The sequence below is a fragment of the Solanum lycopersicum genome, chromosome 8, assembly GCF_036512215.1.
Source record: "Solanum lycopersicum chromosome 8, SLM_r2.1".
NCBI lineage: Eukaryota > Viridiplantae > Streptophyta > Magnoliopsida > Solanales > Solanaceae > Solanum > Solanum lycopersicum.
In genome coordinates this window covers 56463161-56490515 of record NC_090807.1, presented here as the reverse complement: position 1 = coordinate 56490515, position 27355 = coordinate 56463161, and the positions used below count along the sequence as shown (strand labels likewise).

Below are 27355 nucleotides of genomic sequence, written 5' to 3'. Positions count from 1 at the left end.
TTCTCTGTACAAATTCAGACTGCTTCACACATCATACATGTGAAAAACTAGTTCTCGCTCATTTTTTTTATGTTTAATTATTTTTAACGACAATTCAGTAACAGTGACAGTTAAAAATTTCATAAGAATGTTTAAGAATTATATAGGTAAAAAACAATTAACGAATGAATACATTAAAAAATTGTAAATTATACAAAGTAATATAAATAATTATTATTTTTAATTAAAAATAGGGATAAGATATGAATATCCCTAAATTATGACCGAAATTTCAGATATATACAGTAACTAAATTAAAATCTTATTATCTATGAATCCATTTTTTTTTTGTAATTTTATACATTTATTTATTAACGTATTCAAAAATTTAGTTAAGTTTTACTTTATACAAAAATTATACATATCTATAGGAAGATTTATCAAATATATGTAATATGTGGCCCCGAATATGTATTTTTGCTTGTACCCAAACTTTTATTCTTCAATTTACGTAAATAAATAAAATTTTGAATTATACGTGGACACATACATTAATGTATATGCTACGTTTAGAAAAATATATTTGGTAGGTCGTTATTTTTCACATAAAAGACATTCTGTTTATAATTTTTATTTTTTTTAATATCATCTTTATTATCCGATAACAGTAAGATGGCTTATTAATAGATATATTTATAGACTATATCACAACAATTATCTAATAGATGTCCTGATGGTATAAATACACCTAAAACATAAAGTCACGCTTCTGAGCCTACACTTAGATGAGACGGACACTCGAGAATCATTATTGGCCTCAAACGAATTCTTGGTCTGACTTATTTACTCAACGAAAGACTTAAAACATAAAGAAAAATATTCAAATGCTAAATATCTCAACTATCTCGAACTTAATGCATGATGTTTTAACATTAAACATTTAACTTAGCTAAAATGACAACTCAAGTATGAACATAATTAAATAACAAAAAGATAATAAATGGACTAACATCTGACTGCAAACTATGAAGCCTCTAAAACAATTGAGATGGATGTTAGGGACAAACCCGATGACATCCTAATGAACTAGTAAAATCACTGAAAGCAATAAATTAAAAGAGTCCTCTGGAATACAAGGAAGTTCACTAACTGACTCTAGAGTGCTCACTGGATCAACGGTGTGCTGCGTGCTGATTATGATTACCTGTGTTTGCATCATAATATGATGCAGGCCAACTAATATCAATAAATTGAATACAAGAGTATGCGAGTTGAAATACTAAAACAAGACATAAGCTTGGAAAGAGTCCGAAAGAAACACTTACCTAGCCTTTACTTAAGTAAACTGAACTCAACTAATTTCAATAGAAAGCAATGTAAATAAATGCAATACAAAGAAAAGCTTTAAAACATGAACTTTAATTCTGTTTATTTAGAAACACAATGATAATGGCGTATATATGCAAAGATACAATATGAACTCTATTTGTATATAAAAATATAATTATATCTGACGTATATAAAAATACAAAATACTATTGTGGGTAAGGTTGGACAACGGACCGGGTTGTACCGATACCGGTCCGATTCGGTTGCCTACGGAATGGAATAAGACATCGTGAATCGATATGAGGAACGGAATGGAACCGCAATTTGGTACCGCTGTACGGTACCGATTTATCCCAATTTATTTCGATTCTGATCCGATTCCAATTAATTATTATTTATTAATTAACGTTTACATCCCTACAAATCCGTCCAACCTTTTTTTACCTCATAAAGCCCTAAATAGAAAAAAAATAATTATATGTAATAGGCTCAAATTTTGTGGGCTTGGAATTGTGGCCTTAAATTATCTATCAACTGTGTATGTAAAACTCACTCGTATTTAAATAATTTTCTAGACTGTGCTAGAAATATAAAATAAATGTTAATAAATGTAACAAATAAAATGATTATAAAAAAATAAATGTAATAAATATACTAATGACGTGAATTTAACAAAATAACAACCTAATAAAAAATGATAAAATATTTGAACATATTTAACCGGTTGTGACGAAAATAAGGTAATTTAAATTTATCAGAAGAAAATATTCTAAAACTTGACAAATGAGGAGAGTTATCGATAAACTTATTTATTTAAAATTATAAAAAAAATCATTTTGAACTATTAAATAAATATAACTTTAAAAGTTACAAATTTTGAAATGTTATAAACTTAAGTAAAAAATTAAATTATAAATTTAAAAACTATTAATTTAAACTTAGAAAAAATAAAAAAAATCATAATTTCGTAATTTTAAAAAATATTTTTTGAAATAACTAAATGTGTCGTCCCGTTTATCCCATCCAGTTTCATTCCTGTTTCATCCCGGTATATAGTGGGACTAGACGAAATCAAGTATTCGTCTTGATAATTCCGGTCCGGTTCATTTCGGTGTCGGTCAACGAACCGGTCAACTCGTTCCGTTTCGGTATAGTACCGATTCGTGCCGGTCCAGTGGTTCCATTCTGATCCGTTGCTAGTCTTAATTGTGGGAGTTTCTTTAACCGACAATCATCACTTAAGAGTTATATTGATGATACAGTGTCTCGCTCATGCTTCCAAAATTGTCATATACTTTGTCGTCATATAAGACGTCTTTACTAAGTGGATCCACTAGTCTATGCTAAAAAACAATAAGAAATCATCTAAAAAGTATGGTCCTTTCTATCCATAATGGCTACATGGTTTTAGGGGGTTGTGAGTTATATGAACTCTCCTTCATATCGGTGTTCAATACTACTCCCAAAATATACTAGCTCTTTATGCTTAGAAGCATAACTTCTTTCTATGGTTTGAGATAATTGCTCAAAGACTTAGCTTAGATGTTATCTTGAAAATCTTAGTTTCCTCTCTAGCTTAATTGTAAAGCATTTACTCTTTAACTGAAAACTAGCTCAAAGGCTCTTTTGAAAATCTTAATTTCCTTTCTTATTGAAATGTGAAAACATTTATTCTTTATTGAAAAACTAGCTCAAAGGCACTTTTGAAAATCTCATTTCTTTTCTTGTTTAAATATGAAAACATTTACTCTTTTGGAATACATAATCTCCATATACTTTTGAAGAAATGAACTTCAATTTTACTGTTTATTGAACTCAAAACTCAAGTCATAAAACAAAGTTAAAACATTTGTAAAAGACTTCTAAAAACTTTATGAACTGCTCTTGACTTGACACTTAACTTCTCTTGACTTGGCTTGTAACTTCTCTTGACTAGACTCTTAATTTTTCTTGACTTGAATCTTAACTCACCTTGAATTTAGTTTATGGATTCAAGGATCATGATTTGTGATAGGAAAGATCTCATGATGTGTTGGAATGATTTTAGATAGTTAATCATGAGAAACGATCAAGAAATCACTACTGGAAAGCTGCTTCGCAAAGCAGAGATGTAATTCAATTTTGGTGGCGAAAATACTTTTGAGGTAGAAAGGTCTGTGATCGCTCTGCGAAAACACAAATTTTCAAAATGCAGAATGGGTTCGACGAAATTTCTTCTTCGCTTTTCAACTCTATACCCTCTAAACTCGTGGATTCTTTCCCCAAACACTTCGAATGGATTATATGATTAAAGTACATCAAATTCTACAGAAAATCAAACCTAAAATCATGTATTCAGATTGAACAACTCCTCAACAATTTCAATGAATCAAGAATTTAATATAACTACAACAAATCCATCATGAATTCAATTTCTAAGCTTTTAAGAACTTAAAACGCTGAAATAAATCATGATTGGCGCGTGAGTGAACTAACCCAGCGCTATGTGTAGTGGCGGATCCAGGGTTTCTTAGTTATGGGTGTTTAACTATTTGTAATTTGAAGTTGGTACCAAAATGGGTGCTCAATTTACATATTCATACAAATTATATTACTGTTGTCTCCAAATGTAATGGGTGCTGAAGCACCCATGCACTTGAATGTGCATCCGCCACTGGCTATGTGAACTCACATACCTTGTAGGGATCACCCCCGACGAAATCCACAAGCAAAACTCGATGATCTTGTCGAATCTTGCTTCTTTTCTCTTTTCTCCTTTCTCCTCTTCCTAGAGTATTTTTGTAAAAGTGTAAACTGATCTAATTTTATATAGACCCTAACTTAATCACCAAAAACGAAATAAATTAATTGGGCAAGAAAAAGACTGAACTACCCTTTAAAATTCGGATGGGGCCTCCTTATTCCAACATCCTAACTTTCAAAAGGCATAATTTTCTCAAACGAACTCGAAATTGTGCAAACTCAGTGGTGTTAGAAAGATTATTCTAAGATCTTTTCAAACATATCAGAAAGTACACTAACTCATCATGAGTTAAGATTTATAGCCGTTTGAAGTTGACCAAAAACCTCACTTTACTTAACTTAAACAAATTTTCAGATTTTTTTATTATTTCAAAAAATAACTATTTTCAGTTTTTAGCTTCTTTTTAACTATTTCAAATTGCGAGATGTTATAAACACAAAATAGATTTAGCAGTAAACATTTGGATTTTGAAAGGAATAAAAGCACTTTGATGCTGGATCTTTAAAAAAATTGAAAATAACGTAAAATCAGAAGTAGCAGTAAACATTTAATTCTGGAAGGAAAATAAAAGCAGTTTGCTGCTGGAATATTTTTCTCTTGCAGATATTAGTAATAACAACTTATTATAATTATTTTATTTACTTCTTAGGCAAAATAACGAAGTCAATGAGTACGTGTACGCTAATATCTGAATGGTTACTCAATGTAGAATAGTTCATTAACTCAATTTTATTTTATTACTTGAAAATCATTTAATTAGGAATACACTTAATTTTACTTTATAATTTAAAAATTATTTAACTATTATTATTTCACTTACAGTATCGTTAAAATTGGTTAAGAAAAAAAAATGATAAGGAATGTAGGCTAGCAAGAATGTTGGTGACTGAAATCCCCTATTAGGACTAACGTGGCAGCAAAATTCTTAGGTCATTGGACCTAATTTATGTAGTTTAACTAAATTTCTCACTCATTTTGTTAGTGACAAAATCAACTTTAATTTTTACTAAGAATTAATTTTTATTTTTATTTTTCAAACAATTTTTAGTATCTAATAATTTATTATTATTATTATTATTATTATTATCATTATTATTATTATTATTATTATTATTATTATTATCATCATCATTATTATTAGAGATGTCAAAATAGATTTAGCTCATAGAGTTGGCGAAATTCAATTTGTTATTATAGGTAGAATTGTAAAAAGATTCTTCAAACCTATTTAAAATTGGAGTTTATAAGTTCGATTCATATAAGCCTTGATCTTTGGACCTTCATCAGTATTGTTCATGAGTCAGAACTATTTATTTAATGATAACTTGTAGAAATCTCACTAATGTATGAGTTAATTACTTAGATGTACATTATATTGTAATATTAAGAATTTTATAAATTTCGATGCGTTTAGAAGACTTAAAATTAGGTGTAATTTGTTCGAGATATATACTCTATCTAAGTGGATTTGCATGTATCTAAGATATATAAATAAATTTCGTGTTGAGCCTTCCTCTCATCTCCCTCGCCACCTCTTATCTCGCTTGCATATTTAGGATGTTTCACATCAGATATATGCATCTTGCTATCTAGCATCCTAGATACATGTTAAGCACACTAAATTTTTTGCTAGTGTTATTAAAACATTACATTTGTTTGTCATATTTGCTTTTAAAATTTTATTATTTTCTTGAAGTTATAGAATTTCAAGTTTGAAAAAAGGCTAGTCCACTCCAGCCTGCAGCCCTTCTAAAATTGGGTAAGATTAAACATTTTTAGATCCTTCCAAATTAATGAAAAATCGACCCACCCAGGCTATCAAATTTTTGGACCTATAATGTTTGAACTGACCTTTTTTAACAACTCTAATTATCTCATGAATCTATTAGAATTACATATTAATAATTATTAATAACTTAGAATGGATTGATGTAATAAAGAAACATATCAAAATCCACCAAACTTGAACAAATTATAACAATTGAATCGATTGAGCTTGACTTTGACATCCTTGAGCACATAAAATCTAGTATACCTTTGTCCTTTTTTACTTGTTAAATTTAATTTTACTTGTTCCTTTTTACTTGTTATTTTATACAAATCAAGAAAAAGTACTACATATATTCAATAATACCTATTCATTATTGACTTTATACATTTCTTATAAATATTATAGAAATAGAACTATAAATTTATTATATCACCCTTTTTTAAATAATATATACAATATCTTAAAAAATGTATTAGAAAAATGACTATAATTAATTATTATGATAAATTAGGAACTAGGTGTAAAATTATCCATTAAAATCATAAGGTAGATAAATACTTTTAAATATTTCAAAATAGGATAGTGGACAATTATTATTCAACGGAAAGAGTATACCTATTATACTTTAATTTATTTACGGAGTTAATTCATTTTAAAAAGTGAAACCTCTCTAATAAATAAATTGATTTTGAAATATTGATCTATTAATAAAGTTAAAATGATAAATTTACCGAGTTAATTATTATTTTTTTAATAGAAAGACTAAATAAAAAATGAACTGATAAAATAGGAAGAGTAAAGAATCCGTACTGAATATTTATACCAAGCTAATACATACGTGTCATATTTATAATTTATTTTACTTTATTAAATCATATACTAATAAAAAACACATTACTTTAATATCAACACTCAATACAAACAATTTTTTTCCTTTTTGATATGGATGCCAAAATACTTGTTTACTCCGCAAATTGTTGTATAGGGAACTCCACAAATTTCAACTTCTATTCATTATTTAATATTTAATAATCTTCCATGCATAGAACTTTCCAAAGTACTTTTTTGTTTTTTTTTCAAATACCCTTCCTTTCACTAACGTATAAGTTCCATGGCAGAAATAAAACACCAAATACATTAATTTATCTTCTAATTTTTTCATTTATTATTAAACAATGGCAAAGTCATTTACTTCTACGCTAGAAATCATATATTCTGTTTTGAATGCAATGTACTAGAGATATACAAAAGGAAGTACACAAATATATATATAACAATCAATTAAGTGTTCTCTTTTGTCCCTATTTATTTACTAAATATTTTCTTAATTTAATTTTTCTTTTACTTGTTATTTATAACATATAAAAAATATTTTTTTTTCTTTTTGTACCATTTTTTTCTTTTTATACCCTTATATATTACATTAAGTTATTCTTTTTGACAAATATAGTAAACAGTTAGGGACTTTTGCAAATAGTATTACAATAAATTTAATTATGTTTCATAACTATAATTTGCATCTTTATGGGTTGTAGCTCATTTAAGCTATCTCATTTGTATAATTTACAGATTTATATAATTCACAGGTTTATATAATTCTCGGGTATATTTGTTTAATTCAGTTATTTTTGTATAAACTTAAAATAACGAATTTATACAATTACAAATATTAAAAGTGTAAATAATTATACAAATTATGAATTAGACTAAAGTTATATAAACATATTATACAAATTTTTGAATTATACAAACGTGTGAATTATACAAAACTAAAAAATTGACCTGCACAATGATAGCTAAAAATAAGCTGCAAATTATAAGTAAGACAAACTATAACTATGTTAAGTGATTAACTATTATATATTTGCTTATACACATAATTTTTTTAAAAAAAATATTTTTGAAACTCAATCGATAAATAATATATTTACTATACCTTTTTTTTTTTGATGCCAAGTCAAAATCTAACACATAAATAGGAATGAAGAGAATTGTTATTACTTGCATTTATTAGTAGGACCAAAATAAGTTCTTAGTAATTACCAATATATATGATTTCTAATTTTTTTTAAAAAAAGAATGGAATAGTTTATAGCGTGTTAAGTAGGGGTTAAGAAGTTAGTTTTATAGCTATTTTTATTTGTTCAATAATATTAAAAATTATACTTTTTTTGTTTTGTTTTGTTTAGTTTGGTACTTTTTGATTGTGGAGTAATAAATAGTGCGACAAGAGTGTAACCTCTTTTCAATTTTCAAGCTTCCTATTTTGACTATCCACTCAAAATTAGCCACGTCATCAGTTGCACATATAACTCCCTGTACCTCTCCACACGGAATCAAACCGTGTACTTCTTCCTTTTCAACATTTTCCTTTTTAAAGAAAAAGTCATCATCTTCTCCATAAATAAATATTTTTCCATTATTTTCTCAACAAAAACCCCATTCACAAAAGCTTCATTCTTCAATTTTCACATAATTTTTTTTTCTTCATTTGATGGAATCTTCGTTGCCGGTGGAGGAGCTTACTTCCGGCGCAAGTGGTCGGATAATTCCTCTTTTCAAAAATCTTCACCGGTCAGTTTTCTCATACCAAACTTACCGGAGACTAATTATATTTATACAGTCTATTTTCCTATGGGTAATTCTTCTGTCTCGACGGAGGTTCTCCACGTCACCTTCGTCTCCTCCGCCTTCGCCATCTGCAGCTACTACGGCGGTGTTGGGGAAGAGGAGGAAATTTGCTTTGCGGAGGGATGAAGAGGATACGCAGAGAAGGAGGGCTCTTGCTGAGGCGTTAGATATGACGGTTGAGAATGACGGTGTGAGCTGCCGTTGGAATACGTCTTTGTTCTTTGGGGCTCGTCGGAATGCTTTGTTTTGCCGATCGTGGTTTCCGGTTACAGATGAATTGAGGTAGGTTCATTTTCGAAATATTGTTATGTTTGTTTTTATAAAGATAGAATTGAGGTGAAGGGGTTTGTAGAAGGTTGATGGTTTATGTATAATATAAGCAAGTCAATTTATGATAAAGCATGAATAAAGAGGATTCATACAGGTAATTAATTTGGAATTGAGTCATACATCATGTTTATTAATTTTGCAATCACGGGTGTGTGGAGGTATGGGGATCTAATATATGGGAGGAAAAAACCGAATTGAACGAATGAAGGTGTGGCCTAGTGCTCAATAAAGTGGATTGAGTTCTTAGGTTCAAAACACTAGTGATTTCTTCCCCGTGTTTTAGCCTTGTGCGCACAAGCTGGTCTGGACGCAAGGGTTATCAAAATAAGACTTTGATTTTGATACTAACTTGGCAAAGAATTGTTCCTTCGTCGTGTTTTGGGGGAATGGGGTGAATTGGGATATGGTTATTTCAGCATTGAAGTATGGAAAATATAACTGCATGGGTTCATCACCCCTTGCTGACTTTCATTTACCTCAAGTACAGAAGGCAGTTAAGCATACCCAATGAAACTATTTTTCATTTCTATGTTAGCTTTACCCCATGTGATTTATTTGACTTGATTTTATTAACAGATATACTAGGGATGCTCATTTTCAGTTTTTTCTGATAAATTACTCTCCTTTAACAAGAAAATTGCAAGTATTTGAAGTGATAATTTGTACATGAGTATCTTATTTTGTTTGTGCATGGTCGTTTTATATTGCATATGAGAACAAATAGACATGAATTTGATTGGCAAGTTAAGAGCATTAATATTGAGTTTTTAAAATTATTCTACTTTGCTAGGACATGAAATGCAAGCCAGAATCTACCAGTGATCAAATGTGTTTTACTGCTTTCATCAGGAAAAAGGCTTAGGTTGAATTTCCTAGACTTGGCTTCACGTTTTAGACAATTCCTCCTTAAATCCTTTAAGGTAGAGTGCTATCTTAGAAGGCGAGTGATTTCCATTTGAATAGATCGATCAATATTAGACTTATAAGAGAAAACTAAAAACTGTGCATCACTATTGCTCCTGATCATAGTAATCCTAAGCTTGTTATAGAACATTAGGAATACCCTTTCTCTTTTTATTGCTAAGGCTGAGTCTGATAATTTGACAAAATTCACTCACTTTGTTGGGGTATTAAGGAGCAGTAGTGCTGCAAGTTCTGATATTTATGTTTGCTAATCTACTATAAATTGACCATCTCTCTTTTAATGTTTTAGTGTTTTTCTTTAATTGTTTCTTAATGGACGGATTTTTCGTTTCAGGGGCATAATTATCATCATCCATGGACTGAATGAGCACAGGTAACTGTTCATTGACTTTTGAAAATAAAATGTTGGGAGGAGAGGGGTAGCTGTTTTTTTTTTTTTTTGAAGAATAGGTGTTTTTGCTAATGCGAGTTGTTTAAGCCTTCTCAGTTCAGTATTGAGTACAGAACAAATGTTGGCTTAACTAGTTGGATGACGATATTCCTTTTATATTTCATTTCAGTGGACGATATGCTCATTTTGCTAGGCAACTGAACTCCTGCAACTTTGGGGTGTATGCAATGGACTGGATAGGTACTTTTATCCTTCATTTTGAAGACCTTGTTTAAATTGGTTAGAGGTCCTGTAGTGACCACTTTATGATCGCACATTCTAGTATTTCACTCTAATCATGTGAAAGGGTAACACAGTCATTCTTAGGATGCTAAAACAAACTTGCCTTATCGTTAGAATGGCTACCAAAAGGTCAATTATGGAAGAGTGTGTGTATAACTTCATCATTTTCTTTCTCATTGTGTCTGTTCAATCGTGGTCCTTTCTTTATATTCTTTTCCATGGATGAAGTTGGTCCTTTTTTCCCTGATGTTTCTTTACTAGATAGCCTCTTATCAGGATTATACTTCTCTCACAGATACCTCACAAAGTTTGTTCTTCTTCTAAAATGTGTTGATTTTGGGCTACATGCATTAAGTATGTCTTCCTCTGATTCATGGATAATTAAATAAGCTTCTCTGAGCTGATTGTTATGATTGATTATGCTAGTAGTCAAAGTGGATGGTTGATACTTCTTAACAAATGACAGAGTTATTCTGTGTGACAGGTCATGGAGGGAGTGATGGATTACATGGATACGTGCCATCTTTGGACCATGTTGTGGCAGACACAGTAAGTTGTCACTGTTTTTATTTTTCATGCTCCATCTCTGCCATATATGAACTCTTTTCCTTGAGGATTCTATTCCTATTATTTTCTTGAACTGGATAGCCACTCCTAAGTAACAAGCTGAAACTGTGATCTTCATTCTACATTCATCTTTCTTTCATTGTTTTCTTGCCTCATCCATAGAGCCTGCCAATTTACCCACTATATTCTTTTCATGTTTATACAGGGGGCTTTCTTGGAAAAGGTCAAGTTTGACAACCCTGGTATACCATGCTTCCTCTTTGGTCATTCAACGGGAGGAGCGGTGGTCTTAAAGGTAAGGCTTTTGAAGTGAAGTTAGCTTCGACCATTCTGAAACCCTAAGTATTTTCATTGATTATTCTGCTCCCTTGCACAGGCAGCTTCTTATCCACATATTGAAAACATGGTGGAGGGCATCATATTGACTTCACCAGCATTGCGTGTGAAACCTGCAAATCCTATTGTTAGTGTAAGGCGCCTAACCCTTATATGGTTATTTTCGTGTGCTTTGATGAATGTGTTTTCACAGCAGTGTCTTCTTTCATTAACTTTGTGTTTGTTATCGAAATGCAGGCTGTGGCACCAATTTTTTCATTGGTTGCACCTAGGTACCAGTTCAAAGGTTCTCACAAAAGGGGAATCCCTGTTTCAAGGGATCCTGCCGCACTGGTGGCTAAGTATTCTGACCCTCTAGTGTATACTGGGCCTTTGAGGGTGAGGACAGGGCATGAGATTCTGCGTATCTCGTCTTACTTGATGCGGAACTTCAAGTCAGTCACTGTCCCATTCTTAGTCCTCCATGGATCTGCTGATAGAGTGACTGATCCATTGGCTTCTCAAGATTTGTACAATGAGGCTGCTTCTGAATTCAAAGACATTAAACTTTATGATGGATTCTTGCACGATCTTCTATTTGAGCCTGAGCGTGAAGAAATTGCCCAGGATATCATTGATTGGATGCACAAGAAGTTAGATTCTGGCAATCTTGCAAATGTGTATAGTCAGTGCTAGTTTTCTAAATCATTAGTGTTTTGATTGATCAAAGGGGATGCTGTTCTATTTATTTATTTCATCAGTTATCCTACTTTGCTTCTCTTCTCCAATGGAATTACAAAGATGATTCCCACTATCCAAGCTTGTATAGTGTGTGTAGTAGTAAAATTAGTGTTGCTGATCTTTAGACTATGTATTCTATGAACACAACACAATCTTCTCTATGTTGGGTAAAAGATTATCTTGCTCATTCAATTATTCGACCAGTTAAACGTGACACATATAAGAAATGTAAACTTAGATCTTGAGAAACATTAAAAACAACCCACTCAATAGTTCAACTAGAAAGAATCGATCTGAATTAGTCATGATTCATACAAAAAGTTGTAAGCCAAAAATATCTCTTTTTGTATGAGATATTATTTTTAGAAGGAATTGAAAATATCACATAAATTAATTGAAATAGCGGAAGAAGCAATCAAAAACTAGTTTCCCTGCTTATTAATTAGAACACACAAAATCACCTAGCTTAGACGATTCTAGAGCTTTCTCAATATTTTCAGCCATGCCTTGGAGGGATGAGTTATTATAACCCGAAAATAATTCCAAAGTCAACCCATCAATCGGATCAGCAACGAACAACCACTCGATCTGGCACCCGCCCTCATCCAATGACAACACTTTCAACGTAGATACATAATACTTGATCCCGATATTGTTATCTAAGACCTCATAGCTGATACATCGCTCTATCTTATCAATCGTCAGCAACTTCTCGTGACACCACTTGATGATCGCTTCCCCATCGCCTGACGATAGGGGCGTGGTGCTAGCGCAGTAGCGGATAATTTCATCTTTATTATCACTATCAATTTGGTGACAAGTGTCAATGTTTGGTAGCCATTTGTGGAAGTTGAAGAAATCTTCAAGGAGTGGCCATACTTGTTCAGCTTTGGCATGTTTTAGATTGACTATAAATTTGCCTTCCCATTTGGACTCAAGTTGTTGGGTTGCCATACAAGCAGAAATGAATAATAATAAGGACCAACTTTTCTATAGAATTGATTTAGCTGCCCTATGTATTATTTATATAAGAAGATTATGATTATCTTAAATTGAATATAATTCATATACTAAAAGAGTATATGTGAACATTGACACTAGCTAGTCAAGATCGACCATTAAATAAAGGGTCCTAATTAATAAGTAATTTAGTACCACCTAGATTCTTCCTCCCATTTATTTTACTATTCATTTTTTTCTCTTTACACGTCGAAAATATTATTATTTGGATAGGTGTATACCTCTATTATATTGTTAATTTAAATATAATATTTTTATTAAATATATTTGCGTATTTTATATGATATTATCATTATTATTTTAGTATTTTCTTTTCAGTTATTCTTTACTTACTATTTAATTATTTATTTTATCTCTCACCCTATTTTTTCATATATAGTATTTATACCTCGTACCCTTTTTTTCCTATAGACGTATCATTTAATTTATTGATACATGGTATCATGTCATAAGAAAAAAATGATATATACAAATTATTTTATTATTATACCATTAAAATAATACAAAACAACACAAAATAAATTATTTTTAATGATTAGTGATAACAAAAATGAATCAGAAAGATTATTTATTCAAATCTGATAAAATCTGATTTAAAGATCCCATAAATTAAATATCGCTATTTGGTCATTTAATAATTGTTTTTGGACTATAGATACTTATTAATCTGAATCCTGAAATTAATTAACATAGCTTGCTTTTGAATTTCAAGATTTAAAGTGAAATATCACTTGCTAAAGTAGATAAATTTAACTTTGTTTTGTTTAATTGTTGGGTAGTCATATTCACTGATTCAATTAATTTAAATTTACGTTAAATAAATAAACTAAAAACGTAAAGAAAAAAAATCTTACTTTCAATTAATAAAATGAGAAATTTCGTCGTCACACATTGAAAATTGATAGATCTAACTTATAAGGCAGTGGACATTAGAAAATGAGACGTAAATCTAACTGGCACAAATACACTATAACTCCATTTTTATTTATTTTTGGTTAAATTGAAATAATGTCATACAATCTCCACTTTTAATTATACACTACTAAAATTAAAGATTTTTTTTCATAATGAATTAGTGAAAAAATTATATTATAAAATATAATTCTTTTTCTATTTATTTTTCACAGAATTCATATAGAGATGTTTATTATTTTTTACTCACCACCGATATATTTATACAATAATTATTAAACATTTTTTTAAAAATATTATAAATTATAAACTTAAGTCAACGAGGTAGAAGCCTGAATTTAGGCTACGAGGGCCTTTTGGTAAGGGAATCTGTTTGTAGTGGGAATATTGGTCCAATAGAGTGTGGGCATATATCTCTTCTTTTTTTATTTCTTATTACGAGAAATTATATAAAATAATAAATTATTAATTTAAATTAAGTGTTACCATCACAATTTCATTTAATTATAATTCGTGGCAAATATCCGTCATTCACCTCTCTCCGGAGAGAATCTCGATCGCCACTATTTCGCTCGCAACTCTCCCTTGTCTCTCGCACTTTATACAAAAACAAATGTTAAACTGTATTTGTATTTATATAAAGCGAGATAAAACTATATATACAACTATTTATATTATTATTATATAAATACAGATTTTTCCCTACGAGTTCTCTATTGTCTTTCTCTTTTTCTCGCTTTATACAAACACAAATGTATGCATTGTGTTTGTGTTTGTATAAAGCGAGAGAAAACTATACATACAAATACACATATTATCGTCTTATATACTTATAATTATACAAATACAAATCTTCTCCTAAGAGTTCTCTTTTGTCTTTCTCTTTCTCGCTTTATACAAACACATATTTTATACAAGTTACAATGTATAATTTGTATTGTATAGAGAGAGAGGTTTGATATATAAATGTTTTATTTCGATTCAATTGTGTATAAATTCAAAATTTACGTAAATATACCAACATAATACTCGAAACATATACATAGTAGTTAAATATATACAATTATCTAACTAATATACATATAGAATGTTTTTATACAAACGAATGCCTGCATGCAATTTAGACAAACTTAATGCTCCATAATAAATATAATATTTCTTATGAAACATAATTATGCAAATTATAATTATAATATGTCGCTAAATTTAAATTTATTTTTTTTATTATGAAATCTCCATTAAAATCCCAATTAACGTAAATTAATTTGGAGTGATATTTCTAACAAGATTTTATACGTATTTAAAATTTATATTAAAAACCTCTCATCACTATATTATAATCCATGTCGAAGCGGGCATATATGTGAAGGCTACTTTGTCCAAAAATTCCTTTTTTATAGCAGAATTTATTATTATAAAATTACGTCTGGTCTGAATTGTCTATTTTGAGGGCTGTACACAGCCCAACAATACCCCACAGCTCTATTTTGTTTTATTTATTTTTTCTCTTGCGTTGACAGTATATAGTTTGTGGTTCTAAGTCAATATTGAAGGCCAATATTAATAATTATGATATCTGTCAATCAAATAATTCTTGATAATATTTTTTATTCTAGTCTAGTATAATAACTAATCATAGTTTGTTTTTGTATTTCAAGTGAAACATCACTTTCTAAAGTAAATAAATTTAACTTACATTTTATATAAAGTTCTCTTCTGTTTGTATTTATTAATTTAACTAATCTAAATTTACATCAAATAAATAACTTAAAAAGGTAAATTACTCCTCACAGGAAGTTCTTAGCTTTAATTTATATAAATTTTAAGTTTAGCAAACATAAAAATTATATTTGTTTGTTATGGCTATAGTTTGTATAATTACGCTCCATAACAAATTTTTATGTATGTTTGCTATGAAGCATTAGATTTGTAAAAATCATGGCAGAAGTACCAAATTTGTATAAATCGCTGGCAGGACTCTCACTTTTAGAAAAACACAGTGACTGTATATTTATATTGGTTAGATAATTGTATATATGTAATTACTATGTATATGTATCAATAATTGTCTTTGTATATCTACATAAAATTGAATTTTTATAAAATTGAATCAAAATAACATTTATATATCAAATCTCTCTCTCTTATACAACACAAATTATACATTGTAATTTGTATTTGTATAAAACGAAAAAGTGAGAAAGGAAAAAGAGCACTAGTAGCGGAAGATATGTATTTGTATAATTATAAGTGTGTGTGTGTATAAAAATTATATATTACTGATTCAAATTAATTATAAGGAAAACGAGTGTGTGTGTATATATATTTGTATATACAGTTTTATCGCGCTTTATACAAACATAATTTATACATTTGTATTTATACATAGTGAGAAGGGTGAGGGAGAAGGGCGAGTAAGATTCTTTCAGAAGGAAGGCGAATGTCAAGTGTTCCCTATAAAATACACTGAAACAAAACCATAAATACAAAATTTAATTTGAATCAGTAATTTATTATTTTGTACAATTTTCGTTAAATATATACTATTAGAAATAATTGTTTGTATCATCAAGAATAATTAAAAAAACTTATGTTATCAAACATTAATTTTCTATTCATTTCTCACAAAATCATCTCATTAAATAAATGCATCATGAAAAATAAATTTTCTCTAAAATAACAAAAAGTTACTAATAATTTCGTATAATCTATTATTATATTATTTTCTTTCTAATTTATCGAAATATCTATTAAAAAGTTACTAAACATTTTTAATAATAATAAAATTATAAATTCAACTCAACAAAATATAAAAAGGTGGAAGCCTAAAGGTAGGTGAGGGAACTTTTTTTGTTTTGTTATTCACTTTGTGTTTTAAAAATTTATATTGAAATTCAATTAAATTTAAATATCATATTAACTTATTTATGAGTGACGTTATTAATTAAATTTTCTTCATATTCAATATTTAAATTCAAAATTTTTAATTACTAATAAATAATAATTATATTACTACATCACAATCAAAAATAGTTGGTAGTGGTCCAGTAGGATGTGGCAATTGGGAATATATGTTAAGGCTACTTTGTCCAAAAATTCCTTTTTTTTAGCATAATTTATTACTTATTATAATAATATAACGTCTGGTCTGAATTGTCTGTGTACAGCCAAACAATGCCCCGCCGCTCAATTTTATTTTCTCTTGGGGAGGCTAGTGGTGCACAAAATTCTTGAGTATTCATCTTTAACTTTTTATATTGCTTATACAATAAGAAGATCTATTATTTAATATCTTTATGGATGTCTGGTTACTTTATAAATGTAAATTTTGTGCAAGTTGTTATTTTAAAATCTTCTATACAATTAAAATAATATTTTAATGACCTTTTATATAAATTTATGGAATTATAAAGTTTTCGAAAATAAGACCTTTATTTATTTTAAAATATATTAATAAAGATTTATTTTCTTTCGATAGAAATCCTCCTATAGATAAGTGACAACATATACGATCATTACTATGGCTTCCAAATTTATGTATCAAAGAAGAAAAATATAAGGAGAAAATTTATTTTTACGGTCTGTTTGCAACAAATTTTAAGCATATGGAAAATAAATAAATCAAACAAATAAAATATGAAGAAACATACATTTTATTGATCAAGATAATTGCGGGTACAATTCTGTTGATCCCTTGATTCTACTCTCCTAGGATTTATCTATGATTTGAGGGCGTTATTGGCATACTTCTTGAACTAGGATGATTTAGATTTGACCTCTTTATATGAATAATCCATCAATTTGTATGGTTTATTTATTTTTCATATGTTTAAAATTTGTTGCAAACAAATTGGAACGCCCAGTGGGACAATCTTTACCTCTCATCTTTTCTCTTCCAAAATACAAATTCAAGAACATTATGATGACTTTCAAGAAGATCAACTCGAAATCTGCATCTGCACCCAAATCTGGATCTACATTCGTATCTGCATTTGCATCCAAATTGGAATCCATATCCACATCTGCATCGAGATCTGCATCTGCATCCAAATCTGTATCTATATCTGGATCGCGTCTGCATTTGCATCTGCAATCGCAAAAACTGATGGATCCAAATTCTACATCGATGTGGAAAACAACCTTGATGTTACTGCAGGAAACATGAGACCTATCACGAGAAATCAAGCCAAGTTGTTGGGACAACAAGCCTCAGGAGTATTGTCTGAATCTGTTGTTGCTTTTGGTTTGTCCCCAAGAAATGTGGAGTCTTCTGCGAAAGACGCAAAAGAAGACATCGCCGAAATGGTCGAGAGGGTTCTTGCCCAATTGAGCCTATCTACATACGAAAAGCCTTTTGCTTTAGTTGACAATGATGTCTTGAGCACTGGATCTACCCCACATAACATGTTTGCATCACATGTTCGGAAAAATCAACACCTTTCTCCATCACCTACTATGGTAATACATGCAATGGTGACTAGCACTTTATCTGTAGAAGAACAACTTGCGAGAATGACAAGAGCTATTGAAGGCTTGACCAAGTATGTTCAAGATCAAGATGCTCGAATTGTTAAGATGACTGATAGGATGGAAGGCATGATGGATGAAGAATCAAGCCATGCGCCTGGAAAAACGTCCACAAGTACAAGAGACAGTTGATCGCTCTTCAAAGCAAGTGGAACATGCTAAAGAGATCCAAGTTTCCTCTGACGGAACGATTCCCATCAACAAAATCAAGGAGTTCATCATGTGAACCATTAAAGACAAGTACGAGGTTGCTGACATATGCAAGACCATACACTGCAAGAATTGATAGCTTGAAAATGCCTGCCGGTTATCAACCTCCAAAATTTCAGTAGTTCGATGGTAAGGGAAACCCAAAGCAACATGTGGCACACTTCATTGAAATGTGCAACAATGCTGGGACATACGGAGACTACCTCGCCAAATAATTTGTCCGCTCCCTTAAGGGCAATGCTTTTGATTGGTACACAGACCTTGAGTCTGGTTCCATTGATAGTTGGGAACAAATGGAGCAAGAATTTCTCAACCGCTTTTATATCACATGACGTACTGTAAGCATGGTGGAACTTACAAACACACGTCAGCGCAATGAAGAGCCAGTCTTTGACTTCATCAATCGATAAAGGCATGCAAGTCTAAACTGTAAAGATAGACTTAGTGAAGCTTCAGGCATAGAGATGTGCATTCAAGGTATGCATTGGGGTCTCCGCTATATTTTGTAAGGCATAAAGCCTAAAACTTTTGAAGAATTGTCCACTCGCGCTTATGATATGGAGTTGAGCATGTCGTTAGTTGGAACTGAAGTGTCACCTGTCCACGAACTCCGCAAAGTCAAAGAAAGACAAGCATTCAAGAAAATGCTCCTAAAGTCATTTTAGGACCATCGAGGAATAAAAACAAGGGTCGAAGAAATAGCAAGGGTATGCAAGCATCTGCTTTACCCAAATCTCAAAATGCTCCTAAAGACTTTCAAAGTCTAATCCCTTCTAGAATGAAGCAACATACGAACATTGTGGTCTCATGTGGAGAAGTACTAAAGGCAAAGTCACATGTTATGGTCTACACTAAGAAACGCGAGGAAGATGAAGAAAGTGTTGGCTCTTCATATCATATCACTACACAAGATGAAATACATACTTATTCTCTAATTAAAATTGCTGGAGAGTCGGAGAATGTTTCATGGTGTTACCACATATCTTTCAGCGATGTAGAACCTCAAGAAGATGAAGATGCTAAAGATGTGCCACCCGAACTTGAAGAAGGAGTAAAGGTGACCGTTGATGCATTGAAAGAAATCAACCTTGGAACTGAAGCAGTCCTTCCACTTGAACGACAAATACCTTCATTGAGGCTAGCCATCGAATAGGGACTTATTGAAGAAGATAATTCTCGCCTGCGTCTTGAAGATTTGGAAGCTCTCGATGAGAAAAGGTTAGAAGCTCAACAAAGTCTTGAATGCTATCAAGCTCGTCTTTCTCGTGCTTTCAATAAAAAGGTTCGCCTAAGGTCCTTCCATGTTGGTGATCAAGTTCTTGCAGTTAGAAGACCAATTATCATATCTCATAAATCGAAAAGCAAGTTCACCTAAAAATGGGATGGACCATACGTCATCCAAGAAGTCTATTCAAGCGGAGCTTCCAAACTTGTGGATGCAGATGTCTTGCGGATTGGTTCCATTAATGGAAAATTCTTAAAGAAGTACTATCCTTGAAGCTGCGTCATGTAATCCTCTGATTTTTCTTTTCACGAATGATCTTGGTTTGATGGAATACTTTCGGCTCACTTGGAGCGAAGACTTCTTTGTATGCGGAAGACTTGCAGATCACCACTGAAGAGCAACTATGTATTTTTGTATGTATGACTTTTTATGTCTTTTGGTCAGAAGAAGACCACTGTATATATGCTGAATTTAGAGTTTTAGGGGTATTTTGATCTGAGCAATTTTTACCCCTAGACCTGAAGAACATGAGTTGGGCTCATCTTGTCAACTTAATGGACTGACCCAAGTGATTTGGACTTGATTTAACTCATACAATTTTGACTTACATATTAATCAGACTTTATCAACCAATAATTTGACTTGGTCAACATATGATGATTTAAGATTTAACCCAAATTTAATATGAATTTATTAATAAAACTTCACTGCCTACAACGTCTTTCAAATTTTAAAGGTGATCGTTAAAATAACTTGATTAATGCATAACATTCTATATAGTAAAGCCCATACATCATTCTAATTTAGTTTAGTCTTTATATTTTAATTTATTAGTGAGAATTTTTTATAAATAGAGGCTGAGTCAAGATTTTTAATAAGGAATTTAAATTTGTAAAAATAAACACATAAAATTGCTGAAGGAGATTCAACATCTACTATACATATATATAAATTTATTTAATTATATATAAATAACATAATTTTTTGCCAAAAATACGAATGAACCCCTTCATACAAGGGGCTCCGCCCCACCTACAAAGATCCTACTCACTGACATTGTTGTTGTGACGCAACAACTAGAAAGTGAATTGCTTATTCTCTATTCCCTCTATTTCATATTAATTGAATTTTAAAAATATTTTTTATTTTTAAAAATTAATTTAATTATTTAATTTTAAAGACTATTTTTATAATATTTTATTAATTAATATTAAATTAATTATTAATTTAAGATTTGATATTTAATTATAAATTGAATAATAATTAATAATAATAAAAATAAACAATTATATTTCTATTTATATTTTAATCTTCATTTTTTAAAGGATAAAGCAACTCAATAATTCATGAAATGAAAGGTGTATTTATTTAATTAATGTTCTAGACAAGTGTTATTACTTGGACAAATTATATTAAGCTTATTACCGAGGTAATGATGACTGCCTTTTGGCGCGACCCACCATTTGCTCTTCCTCGTAGTTAGAGTTGTCCATACGAATTTAGCGCAAACTATAAAAATTACATATTTTTAAGATAATGTTATCATTTGTTTTTTTATAAGTTTATAATTATAATTTTTTAAAAATAAATATAATAATATAAGTGTTGATATATTAATTTGATGCTCGAAATATATTAATCGTCAAGTAAGTTACATTATATTTTATAGATGATACACTAATTTGATACATATTTTATACATAATACACTAATTTGATGCGTGAGATACACTAATCTAATAAGTACACTAATATAATAAGTACACTAATATGATGTGAAAAAATAAGAGATTTTGGAGATTTGTAAAACTAATATGGGATAATGGTAATAAGAGAACTTAATGAATGAATTATGTTATTTTTCCATGAACTTATCTACTTTATTCGAATTAATTTATACAAACTTTGAAATTTGACAAGATGGACTGATTTATTTTTTGGATTAATTACGAAAATTTCACCTTTTAGTTTACTTATTTCCATTATCCTCAATAAGTTTTACAAATTTCCAAAATTTCTCATTTTTGTGCATTACATTAATGTATCTCACACATTAGATTAGGATATCACGCGCGTCAACTAGTGTATCATGAATAAAATGTATATCAGATTAATGTATCATATATAAAGTGTAATATATCTTACTTGACAATTACTGTATCTCACACATTAGATTATTATAAAATTTTAAAAAATAAATTATAATTTTACCTTTTTTTTTGGGAAAAGGGTCAAATATGCCCCTAAACTATTCGAAAAGGTCTAGATATACCCTCCGTTTAAAGTTTGGTTCACTCATGCCCTCGTCGTCCAACTTTTGGTCCAAATATGCCCTTATGATCGTTAGTTGCCATGTTGGACATATCCAATTCATTTTTCATTTTTTTAAATGCCACATGGAATCACCATGTCATTTTGGCCTTACCACATAACATTTATATGAAAATGGAAAGATATTCGAACTCATAAACACCTAATCCGATCCAAAAATGAGCAATTGATTAATAAAAAATATGAAAAAAATATAAAATTCACAAATAAATATAGTAACCTTAAATCTAACATTTCAATTTTTTTTAAAATTTTTTTATTTTCGATAAATCTCGAAAATGAGTAATTGATTAATAAAAAATATGAAAAGTATGAAAAAAAATATAAATTAACGCCAAAAGTTCACAAATAAATAAAGTAACATTTCAATCTACAATTTTTTAAAAAACTTATATATTTTTCGGCAAATCCCGAAAATGAGTAATTTTTTAATAAAAAGGGAAAAATATGAAGAAAAAAATATACGTCAAAACTCACAAATAAATATAGTAAACTTAAATTCAATAATTTTAAAAAATAATATTCTATATTTTTTTTTCATATTTTTATATTTTTTATTTCTGAATTTTTTGCGTAATTTTATATTTTTTGTTAATAAACTCATTTTTGGGATTTGTCGAAAAAATTAAAAATTTAAAAAAAATTGAAATTGTTGAATGTAAGGTTACTATATTTATTTTTTTAATTTTTTGGCGTTAATTTTATATTTTTCATACTTTTTATTAATCAATTACTCATTTCGGGATTTATCGAAAAAATAAAAAAAATTGAAAAAAAGTGTTTAAATTGAATTTAAGATTACTATAATTATTTATAAATTTTTGGCGTTAATTTTATACTTTTTTCATATTTTGCTATTTTTTTATTAATCAATTACTCATTTTCGAAATTTATCGAAAAAAATAAAAATTAAATAAAATTGTTGAAAATTGGTCGGATAATTTATTTAAAAAGGGGTTGGATTAGATGTTTATGAGTCCGAATATCTTTCCATTTTCATATAAATGTTATGTGGTAAGGCCAAAATGACATGACAATTCCATGTGGCATTTAAAGAAATAAAAAATGAGTTGGATATGTCCAACATGGCAACTAACGCTCATAAGAGCATATTTGGACCAAAAGTTGGACGGCGAGGGCATCAGTGAACCAAACTTTAAACGGAGGATATATCTAGACCTTTTTGAATAGTTTAGGGGCATATTTGACCCTTTTCCCTTTTTTTTTAGAGGCCAGAAAATAGTCACTCCAATTCATAAGTATATGACATGCGACTGTGGCGGGTCAATTCATTTCTAAAGTATATTTTTAATTTTTTTTAATCAAAGTAAAGTGGTCATTGCCAGAAGTAGGATGGGTTAAAATGCTATATTGATGGTGAGAGTTCCTATGAATTTTGTGTTTGAAAAATATAGTGAGATTTTTCATATGCCATCTTACTCTCCTCAAACTACAACTTGGCATGTATTTTGATCCTTGTTTTGGTTTGGGCTCACCTTGAACCCAATACACCAGCGGACTATTGGTCCAAATTTCATTTTTTTAAAATTGAAAAATTGCTTAAAATTTTAAAACACCTAAGAATAAACTAATTCAAACATGCATTTAAAAGTGATTTTTTTTTTCAAACATACGTTTTCATCAGAAGTAATATTTATTTGTGTCTCTCGGAGCTACTTCTCTGATAAAAATGTTGGAGTTTTATATCATTTCATATGTATGGGTTCTCAATATAAAAGATTCGACTAGGAATAGATCATGTACAATGATTCAATGCTTTGTAGAAAGTGCAAATAAAATTATATGAAAGCAAGTCCTGCAAAGCATAAATTATTGTATCCACACAATTTGAATCTACTTCTACACCATTTCTACTTTTTTAATTTATTGATAAATTAAAAAATGACGATACTTATTTTCTTATTATACCCTCAATTTATTAATATTGAGTTAATTCAGGGAAGAAATATTAATTAAGTAGAATTCATATCATTAATATATGACATAGGAAATAATAAACATAAAATCCCCCCAAAATTAAAAAAAACTTATGAACTTGTTAGGGCATTTTGCATGTTCTTAGCCATTCCTTGCAGGCCAACATCATACTTGTTGACCAAATCCTCCAATCTCATCCCTTCAACTGGATCAACGGTGATAAACCACTCAATCACACATCCATCAACTCCATTTGGAACAATCTTGACCGTTGAAAAGTATGACTTAAACCCAATGTTACAATCCACCATCTCATAACTTAATATCCTCTCCGTTGGATCAATAGCCACCAACCTCTCCTTAGACCAACCGCTCACCGGGGCTTCTCCGGTGGCACCACCACCTCTCTCCGGAGGGAGAGAGAATCCGGTACAGTATCGTATGCAACCGGCCTCGCCATTTTCGCCGTGGATGCCATAACATGTTGACAAGCTGGGAAACCATTTGTTTAGCCCAAAAAAATCTTTGAAAAGAGAAAATATTTGGTCTGCACTTGCCTTGTGTAATGTTGTTGAGACTTTTGCTTCCCACTTTGGTTGTGAATCCTTTTGTTGCTCCATTATAGAAGATGAATTTAGATCCAATTTGTTGGGAAGATTATTATATATAAATAAAGTTTGTATGATATGGAATTTTCTGTATGTCACGTTTCTCCATGGTCATATTAAGACAACTAGTAATTTATTTTTATTGGTTTGGTTTCTTTTCCTTTTATCTGGTTGGAAAGCACATTAAATGCGTTTATTACGTGAAATGTTGAGATTTAAATATAGAAAATAATTAAGAATATATATTAAAAATTAAATATTATTATTATTCTCAAATTGTGATAAGATAAAGTAATTCAGAATTTTGTTACATTAAGGATAAATATGAAAAAAATTTAATAATTTTTTAAATTTTAAATAATTCACTTATTTTATATTGTGAAAAAGATCTCAATAATTTACACTAAAGGAGTACCAAATTTCGTTGGGCCTAGTTAGAATGGTTGTGGGCTCTCTACACATGGCCTAGGAAGGACCCCACTAGACATCCGAGTATGTGGTGTACAGGGGGTGTGTCAGTAGTATCTTCTTACTATGAAAAAGAAACGAGAAAAGATATGACGCATGTTATCAATTGAGGACATGATCTTCAATAAGAGGAGTGTGACGGATAAAATTAGGATAAAAGGTTGATAGAAAATATAATATTGTCTTGCTTAGTAGTACAGTAAAAAATTTCATAAGGTGTGTCTAATAATTGTATATGAGTATATTTTTTCTTTTGGATGAATGAATGCGCTAGAAATTTTAAAAATTAAACTACATAATATACATGAAAATTTTGAAAAAAAATGAAAGAGTGCACTAGAAATCTTAAAAATTTAATTATATAATATACATGAAAATTTGTGAAAAAAAGTACACAATATACATGATTTATATATAAAAAAGGGAAAATTGTATAAAATAGCAAATTAATAACCTAAATTAAATTGAATAGCTAGGGTTTGATTTAATTGTGCTCCATAGCAAACATTGACAAAAAATTGCCAGGCGTCTCTCTCCCAGAAGTCTCGCTCGCCACTCTCCCATTCTCGCCTCTCTCGCTTTATACACAAAAGTGTATAATTTCTGTTTCTGTTTTGTATAAAGCGAGAGAAAATTGTATTTACACATGCAAAAATGTATATCTTCGTGTTATACACTTAATTATATAATTTACAAACATTTTACTTCAAATATTGCAGAGAAAAAGGCCAAAAAATTATACAATTGTGAATTATACAATTGCAGTGAAATACAATTTTTTCTAGTTTTATACAACAGAAGTGTATATATTGTGTTTCTGTTTTTGTATAAAGCGACAAAAACATATATCTTCTTGCTATACACTTATAATTATGCAATATACATACATTTTAATTCGATTCAACTGTATGCAAAGCTAATTATACAATTGCGGCGAAATAGGCCAGCGAATTATACAATTTAAGCCAGCGAATTATACAATTTAGGCCAGCGAATTATACACTTTTATATGTATAGCGAATTATACAGTTTTTATGTTTGCTATGGAGCGCAATTATGCAAAGTTTGGTATATTATACAAATATGATTTTTTTGTTTGCTATATGTGAAAGTTGCCTAAAAAAACGAGGAAAAAAATTGGAAAAAAAAACGAGGAAAATATTTGAAAAAAGAGGCTTAAAAGCTATTGCTAGCGAGATTTGAACTCACAAACAACTTAAATGCTTGACTTTTTCAAGGCTCCTTAAATCACTAGGCTACAACACCTTGTTATGTTAAAGGTGTCCAAATTATATTATTTAACACTTTGTATATTATTTTACTTGCATATACGGTGTAATTTGTTGACGAAGGGTGTCCAACAGTATATAGCTATGCCCCTAGTCTTGCTTAGAGTGATTGGTGTATTGTTATTGCATTAGTTATATTACCATAATTCTTATATTTGAGATTCATTATTATTTATCATTGTTTTCAATAATTTATCCTAATATATGTTGTTTATTATGTACCGTTAATTATATTATTTTCTTGTTCTTTTGGTAGACTTTGCATTATTTTCTTTTTTATTTTAGAAAATTAATTTTACATTTACTAAAATTGAGCCAAAAATCTTTTGAAAGAAACTCTCTATCTTCGGTAAGTAATAATATAATAATATAATTTGAATATATTTACTCTTCTTTGAGCTTTACTTATAAAATTAACGGAATATGTTATTATTATTATCATTACGAACAGGAGGAAACAAACAGCAGGCGGGTGGACTAAAGTCACATAAGACAACTGCACTTATTATGTTCCTGTTGTCTTTTTCTTTTGTATTATATTTATATTTAAATAAAATAAAATACAAAAATGACTAAAGCCAAACCTAAAATGAAATGGCCAAAGTCAAAAACTTGCTGAAATTACTTGTAATTTTTCTTTTATTAAAATAATAATAATTGTTTCTTCTTTTATATTGTATTATATAATTTCCGTAATTGTTTCTCTTTTTAGCGTGATTCTCCATTCACCTTTTACAAAAATACTGCATAATATTCATTGGACTTGGAACCATCTACTTTAATTTTTGTTCCTTTTCTTTTCTAATTTTTGTAAATATTAATATA

General features: G+C 29.7%; 3 protein-coding genes across 3 annotated transcripts; 1 reads left to right on the top strand and 2 right to left on the bottom strand.

Moving 5' to 3' along the window:
* Positions 1-8211: 8211 nt before the first annotated feature.
* LOC101250324 (uncharacterized) lies at positions 8212-12195 on the top strand. Its single transcript, XM_004245104.5, has 7 exons — positions 8212-8735; positions 10042-10080; positions 10268-10338; positions 10865-10929; positions 11153-11242; positions 11324-11416; positions 11521-12195. The coding sequence occupies exons 1-7, from the start codon at positions 8317-8319 to the stop codon at positions 11956-11958; spliced, it is 1215 nt and encodes a 404-aa protein (XP_004245152.1). The 5' UTR covers positions 8212-8316; the 3' UTR covers positions 11959-12195.
* An 81-nt stretch (positions 12196-12276) lies between these two features.
* LOC109120967 (lachrymatory-factor synthase-like) lies at positions 12277-13281 on the bottom strand. Its single transcript, XM_019215385.3, has one exon. The coding sequence runs from the start codon at positions 12955-12957 to the stop codon at positions 12442-12444; it is 516 nt and encodes a 171-aa protein (XP_019070930.2). The 5' UTR covers positions 12958-13281; the 3' UTR covers positions 12277-12441.
* A 10915-nt stretch (positions 13282-24196) lies between these two features.
* On the bottom strand, positions 24197-24937 carry LOC101250037 (lachrymatory-factor synthase). Its single transcript, XM_004245103.5, has one exon. It carries the CDS (start codon positions 24783-24785, stop codon positions 24276-24278), a length of 510 nt encoding a protein of 169 aa, XP_004245151.1. The 5' UTR covers positions 24786-24937; the 3' UTR covers positions 24197-24275.
* Positions 24938-27355: the final 2418 nt, after the last annotated feature.

Excerpts from the sequence above, each read along its gene's own strand:
- LOC101250324 (XM_004245104.5), top strand. The coding sequence starts at position 8,317 with ATGGAATCTTCGTTGCCGGTGGAGGAGCTTACTTCCGGCGCAAGTGGT. Across the intron at positions 10,081-10,267 it reads CATGGACTGAATGAGCACAG|TGGACGATATGCTCATTTTG; the intron begins GTAACTGTTCAT and ends ATTTCATTTCAG. Across the intron at positions 11,243-11,323 it reads GAGGAGCGGTGGTCTTAAAG|GCAGCTTCTTATCCACATAT; the intron begins GTAAGGCTTTTG and ends TCCCTTGCACAG.
- LOC101250037 (XM_004245103.5), bottom strand. The coding sequence starts at position 24,785 with ATGGAGCAACAAAAGGATTCACAACCAAAGTGGGAAGCAAAAGTCTCA.
- LOC109120967 (XM_019215385.3), bottom strand. The coding sequence starts at position 12,957 with ATGGCAACCCAACAACTTGAGTCCAAATGGGAAGGCAAATTTATAGTC.